The sequence below is a fragment of the Colobus angolensis genome, unplaced genomic scaffold (assembly GCF_000951035.1).
Source record: "Colobus angolensis palliatus isolate OR3802 unplaced genomic scaffold, Cang.pa_1.0 Scaffold24, whole genome shotgun sequence".
NCBI classification, from domain to species: Eukaryota; Metazoa; Chordata; class Mammalia; order Primates; family Cercopithecidae; genus Colobus; species Colobus angolensis.
The window spans coordinates 2,982,822-2,989,794 of NW_012115599.1; the positions used below are offsets into that span (position 1 = coordinate 2,982,822).

General features: G+C 50.2%; 1 protein-coding gene across 1 annotated transcript; it reads left to right on the top strand.

The window, feature by feature from the left end:
- Positions 1-264: 264 nt before the first annotated feature.
- On the top strand, positions 265-5,871 carry CD207 (CD207 molecule, langerin). Its single transcript, XM_011945216.1, has 6 exons — positions 265-384; positions 482-598; positions 2,078-2,452; positions 3,045-3,196; positions 4,262-4,380; positions 4,884-5,871. Exons 1-6 carry the CDS (start codon positions 312-314, stop codon positions 5,032-5,034), a joined length of 987 nt encoding a protein of 328 aa, XP_011800606.1. The 5' UTR covers positions 265-311; the 3' UTR covers positions 5,035-5,871.
- Positions 5,872-6,973: the final 1,102 nt, after the last annotated feature.

Here is a 6,973-nt window from a genome sequence, read left to right on the forward strand (position 1 = left end):
ATTTGTGGGGTGAATGGATGGATGGATGGATGAAGACAATCTTACAAGAGAAATGGGATAGCTTTGGGACAAGATGGTTAATGTATCTATGTAACAGACCCCCAGAAAAGACAACAAATGGCCTCTTCCTGAAAGCTCAGACTTCTGACGAGGGGAGTAAGCCAGACAAGGTATCTAGTCAGGAATAGGGAAGTTGGGATGATATGGTGACCTGGTGTGGGACTGACTTCCTGTTTCCTCTAGATAAGAGCTCTTGGAGAGACAGGCAGCCAGAAGCGCCTGTGCTTCCAGGGTAAGGGTGAATACTCAGGATGACGGCGGAGAGGGAGGCCCCTGATGCACACTTCACTGTGGACAAACAGAACATCTCCCTCTGGCCTCGAGGCAAGCGACAGTCACTGCTGAGAACCTGCTCCGTGTTCTGTGTGCAAACCTGCCCTTTGCTGCTCCTTTAACACACATTTTCTTCTTCTTCCAACAGAGCCTCCTCCCAAGTCTGGTCCATCTCTGTTCCCGGGGAAAACACCCACAGTCCGTGCTGCATTAATCTGCCTGACGCTGGTCCTGGTTGCCTCTGTCCTGCTGCAGGCCATCCTTTGTAAGTCCTCATGTTTCATCGTCTGGGCTTAGCCCCTCTCTGTGGCCAGCTGGCTCCCTCCAGATCCAGACCACTTCCCTGCTCTCCAGGTTTCTCCTGCCTCTGACTTTTTCATTTGTCTGCTTTCTCCTCTTTCCATGTGCAGTAATAGGGTGTGTCACCCCCAGCATGGTGAGCTGATGCTCTTTCCCTCCCAATTTCTGGGAGATTATTGGGATCAGCATTTGCACATTGGTGCTCAAGGATACATTCTTTTGTCCTCAGGAAACATTTATCTAGTTTTTCATGCTGTGCTATTTTCTTCCCCTCCATCCCCCACCAATCTGAGCTCTGCTCCTTGGATTTGGAGCCTTGTGGACAGTCCCTGACAGTGCAATGTCTCCTGATCCTGTGAAGGACTAAGCCTCATGTGTCATTGGCCCCAACTCACCAGATGGAGAGCCTGACCAACGAGCCAACAGATCTCCATGACTCAGTCCCCTCAACAGGACCCGTTCGTGCTCTCTTCATTCTCCTGTCCCTGCAAAAATCATGTCTAGGGAGCCTTCCTACTCATTTGGTGTTGCGGGGTTTATCTTTCTTCCTCTTCTGGCTCTGTCAGGCTTCACGGCCTTTGCTGCTGGCAGAGCCTTCTTCCTCCTGCCATGGCTCCAGGAAGCAGAGGAAGGGGACCCGAGAAGCTGTTGGATTTTGTTTTCTCCCTCTGTGGCCTCGGGACATACTTGGTCTTAGACTTGTAGGCTCTGAGCAGAGTACCCCTTCCCTCATCCTAGACCCCTGGCCTCTAACATGGCATTTTCCTCAGGGCTCGCCTTTGAGCCTCTTGGTTTATCTTTGATCCTCTCTCTGGTACCCAGGCCTGGGACCTGAGCAGAATGTGAAAGTGGGTAGGGCAAGGGAAGGGGAGACACAGTTTTGTAATCTCCTTTTCCATGTTCTCTGGAGAAGAAGCCACTTCCAGATTAGTGGCTGGCTCTTCCCATGGTCACAGAGGGGCCCGTGGACAGATGTGAGGGAGTGGTGCTGTCCTAGCAGACAGCCACTGCAGGGGTTTCTGAAAGCAGAGGGATGGCAACCAAGGGGTGGGGTCCAGGGGGAATCAAGTTCTGCGGAGAGTGACAGGGCTCATGGAGGGCACCCCTTTATCAAATGTTCCATGAACACTCAGAGAAAATTCAGGACTGGTTTCTAACTCCTGCTTCTGCTTGCCTGTGACATTTTCTCACAGAGAGCCTGTGTTTCATCAGTCTCCCCATTGTCTGTATCCACCTGTGTTCCTGGCACCTGGTAGGTGCCCATTGCATGTTTGTTGTATGTTAATAAATGATTGGAGGGTTGGGGTGGCCCATTGGACTGTCCTGGTTCTTTGGGAAGCTTCAGCCTGTTCCTTGCCTTCCCTTCCTTTGATCAATCTGACAACACTCCCATTTCGGTCCCTGGGGCTCCCCTCAGCTGACCTCCTGACTTTCTCAATCCCAGATCCCCGGTTTATGGGCAACATATCAGATGTAAAGACCAATGTCCAGTTGCTGAAAGGTCGTGTGGACAACATCAGCACCCTGGATTCTGAAATTAAAAAGAATAGCGATGGCATGGAGGCAGCTGGCATTCAGATCCAGACGGTGAATGTGAGCCTGGGTTATGTGCGTTCTCAGTTCCTGAAGTTAAAAACCAGTGTGGAGAAGGCCAACGCACAGATCCAGATCTTAACAAGAAGTTGGGAAGAAGTCGGTACCTTAAATGCCCAAATCCCAGAGTTAAAAAGTGATTTGGAGAAAGCTAGTGCTTTAAATACAAAGATCCGGGCACTCCAGGGCAGCTTGGACAATATGAGCAAGTTGCTCAAACGACAAGGTAAGTGACTCAGAAAATTACACTGAAGTTGACCAGCGGTCCATGGGATCTTACCTGTCCCAGACCTGAGGTCACTGGGCTGGTGGGTTAGGGAGGAGGCCGGGGGAAAGACAGGGGCAGCATGGACTAGGAAGTTAAGGAGGGAGGGCTTGAGGTTGGGAAGGACTTAGGCACAGTTAGGAGAAAAGAGACCAGGGTCCAGCTAGAGTTCCCACACCAAAGTGCAGAATGTGAAAGCATTAGGGGGTGTCCACCCCGGCCCATACCTAGTCATTTCCCATCAAGTTCCTTTCTAGAGTCCAGGGGCTCAGCCACTTGTCATGGCCGATGGAGGGTTGCTTCCCCTCATGGGAAAGACACTCTTTGTCCATCCTCTTGCATTCTAACCTCTCCAGTCCCAGAGACTCTATTAGTCTCTGTCTGACTTTCAGGATTTGAAAGAGTGTCCCAAATCCCCTACACAAAGACCCAAGGACACCAGAGCACAGCTCCATTTGCTGCTGTCTCTGAGACCTCATTCAAGTGCCCCCACCAAGCCAGCACCCCAAGAAATCAAGAATACTAGCGTTCACTTTTACCTCTTGTTCTCTAGATGACATTCTACAGGTGGTTTCTCAAGGCTGGAAGTACTTCAAGGGGAACTTCTATTACTTTTCTCTCATCACAAAGACCTGGTATAGTGCCCAGCAGTTCTGTGTGTCCAGGAATTCACACCTGACCTCGGTGACCTCAGAGAGTGAGCAGGTGAGTGTTGTGCCTGTGGGCTCTGGCAAGGGGGTGTTATAAGCACTGGGCCCAGGAGGATGGGCAAGATTATACTGTGCAAACAAGAATCCCCAAATATTGATGACCTAATGAAGAAGGATTAGTTCTCGGTACCATGTCTAATAAGGGCCAGCAAGGGGGCTGTGCTCACTGTCGCTACTCAAGGACCCAGGCTGAAGGAGTCTTCATCTGAACATGTTTCCACACTTGCTGGGGCAGGAAAAGGGAACTTGACATATTGTGCAAAGCTTCTGCCCGGATTTAACATACCTCATTTTTGCTTACATTTCACTGGCTTAAGTTATGTTAAGTAAGTTAAGTAAGTTATGCAGTACTCCTGGATTGGGAGGATCCTGGATTCCGGTACTCCTGGAACAGGGCAGAGAGGAGCTACTTTCCATGTGCTCAGAAAAAAAGAAATATTTGTGAACAGTGTTAATGATTCCACATGACTCAAGAAGTCTTCTGCCTGGTGAGGCAGAAATTGGGCAGGCCCTTTTCATCTGGGTGGTGGGATAGCAGCTCAGGTCAGAGCCTGGGCTCTGGAGTAGTTCTAGAGCCCTAACCTTGCCATCTAACTAGTCCTAGCAGCTTGGGTGGAATACCCAACTTCACTGGGCAAACTTCACTGGCCCTCACTTGATGAAACATGCATGGTGATGGCACCTGCCTCAGAGGAAAGGAGTGAATGCATACGGAGGACTCAGCACAGTGCCGTATGTGGATTCAGGTGTTGTCATATGAACCATTCTCTCACGGTCCATGCTCTGGAGTTCAGCTGAGGCCTTCCTGTGCTTCAGCACCTGCTTCCTGAGTGGCAGAAATGCTCAAGTCCTGAGCCTGTTAGCTGCAGGGCAGGGACACATCATAATCTGGAAGATGAAATCTGGGTTCTGGGTAAGGGCAGGAAGAGGCTTGAGAGGCCAGTGTGTGCAGTGCATCCGTGGGTCAGGGCTGTCACTGAGCACAGGTGAAGAACACCCGGAGACAGGTGATCAAGCTCTGAGTGTGACCGCACCTCTGCTTATCCTGTCTTTCCTACAGGAGTTTCTGTATAAAACGGCGGGGGGACTCACCTACTGGATTGGCCTGACTAAAGCAGGGACAGAAGGGGACTGGTCCTGGGTGGATGACACGCCATTCAACAAGGTCCAAAGTGCGAAGTAAGTCCCAGGAGCCCTCTCTGCCAGCCTGACTTTCTCTGGCCATGGCCAGGGCATGAAGGGAGTGGGGGCAATGTTCCCCATGAGGCAGGGTTTCTGATTCTTCCCTGTGCTAGGGTGACAGGAGCATTGCAACCAAGATCTAGCGCAATCCTGTCACTAACTGGCAGTGGGATCTGGGCCCTCCACGCCCTCTGAGGTTTGGTAGCAAGGCCTTCTACCTGGCCAGCTTCAGCAGGAATCCTGTCATGAGTCTAGGTCTTCACAGTGTGGGTTTGTGTAGGGACTTGAGAGTGGTGGGTTGGTTTTGCCTGGACTTGGGGCGTGAGTGAAAGCTTAGAGGTCTAAGTCTCACTAGGCCCCTTCCTTTTAGGCTTGCGTGCAGACATTTACTATGCCATTCCCTAGGACTCAAGCTGGGGTTGAGTTAACTCATTTCTTCACTGGAAATAAGTTCTTCTTGGTTTTCCACTTTGTAAATCTTTATTTCTCCCTCTTGGTAGGTTCTGGATCCCAGGTGAGCCCAACAATACTGGGAACAATGAACACTGTGGCAATATAAGGGCTCCCTCGCTTCAGGCCTGGAATGATGCCCAATGTGACAAAACGTTTCTTTTCATCTGTAAGCGACCCTACGTCCCGTCAGAACCATGACAGAACAGGCTCCCAAGCTCACTCTTTGAACTCCAACGCTTGTCAAACATGAGGAAATGCCTCTTTCTCCCCCAGACTCCAGGGTGACTTCGCACGTTAATTTTTCTTGCTTCAAAATTGTCCCACAGTGGCATTCTGGAGTCCGTCTGTCTTGGCTGGAAATTCTCTGACCCCATGGAGGCAGCTGGAATGGAAAGGAGAATTCAGGTTAAAGTGGGAGGGGTGGGTAGAGAGGATTTAGAAGTTCCAATTGCCCTGCTAAGGAGGATTAAGACCCGTAATCTGGGACAACACCTGGGGTTTTCCACTTCTTCAGAGAAGCCTCAGCTTCATCACATCAAAGTTATTTCAGAGCAACCAAGCAATTCTGCTGATATTGTCATTCAGGGCTTTTCTTGGCCAAACCCTCTAGAATTTCCACGTGTCTGCTTAGCTGTGCTGGCAGCTAGCAGCTGGCTGTGTTTGCAGTGGGAATAGCTCTGTTCTTGGAGATCCTGCTCATGGTATATCCTCAGTGGCTTGTTCATCCACATCATCTAAAGCCTGAACCTCTTCTTCTCTGGTTCAAGTCAGCTGCTGACATGGACTTGTATCTCCTTCAGAACTTGGCCAGTACCCAGACTCCCTTCTCCTTCCACTCCCTTAGTACACCCGGGTGCCCAGCCCTGCCTTCTGCCCAGTGTCCATCCAGCCTCTGTCCTCACCTCCCCAGCACCTCCTCCTCCTTCTGCATTTCCTGTCTTCCTGTGTCTCGTGCATGGGAAGCAGCCTTCAATGCCTTCATGAATTCACCTTCCAGCTTCCTCAGAATAAAATGCTGCCTGGGTCAAGGCCTCACTCCACGTGCACTTTTTCATTCCTGGTTGTCCAGGTGAATATGTGGGAAAGGCAGTCTCCTCTGCTGGACATAAAGTTCTAGAGTATCATCAAGAAACATCTGGGGAGTCAAAAATAACAAGGACTAGGGAAGTTTCAGCCCTGGAAATGCCACAAAATGTGACTAGTACTTATTTCTAGTTTTTATTAAAATAAAGTAGAGCAAGGTCTCCAAGGTCTCCAATGTCACGATCTTGGTGGTCTTTCTTCTTGGGTGTTCACTGGACAATCTTCTAGTCTCTAGCTCAATTCCCAAGAACGAGTTTCAGCAGGTTTCCCACTCTTCACAGAGACCCAGTTCCACAGGCATCAATTCCAAATCTCAAGTCCAGTGGCCAAAGCAGGAATCCAGGCAGCAGCCACCACAGAGAGGAGGGGAGAGTAGAGTGAGCACAGGTCCTCATTAGGGTCCACAGGAAAAGATGCTTCATTAAATGACTGTGACCAGCAGTGTGTTGTTCTGGGTGCAAATGGGTCAGAGCTGAGGGTACAGGCTTGCATTGTAAGACCTGAAATAGCATGTGCTGCTGTGACATTTTATGCCTCACAGGGCCCCAAAGACCTAACCCTGAGTTCCCTGCCTCTCACCAGATATGCCCTTGCCCTCAGTCCTCACCTGGCTGGTTTCCTATCGTCTGGGACCAGCTGCACTCACCCAGTTTTCTACTTAATGGATTTCACTTCTCTGCCAGCCTGATAAACTATTCAAAAAAGCCAATCACATCCTCCTAAGGAACCCGGGGCACCTCATCATTTTGTTACTACAAGGCCTGCCTCCCACAGCCCTGGCTGGTTCACTCTGCTCCTGAGGGTGACCCCGTGTGGCCCTGCATGGCTTGTGATATCTTTCCCCACTAGTAAACTGCTGTCAATCTCACCTGCCCAGTGTCAAATGTCGTGTTTTGGCCATCTTGTCATATTTAGGGCAGGGGATCCCTCCCTCACCAATGGAGGAAATGGGAGGTGACAAAAACAAGGGTGATTGGGGATCTCTGGTTGGTTTTGGCAAAGAGATGAGCTGGGAAAATCAGACCATTTCTCTGGGAAAGAATTTGAACCAGGA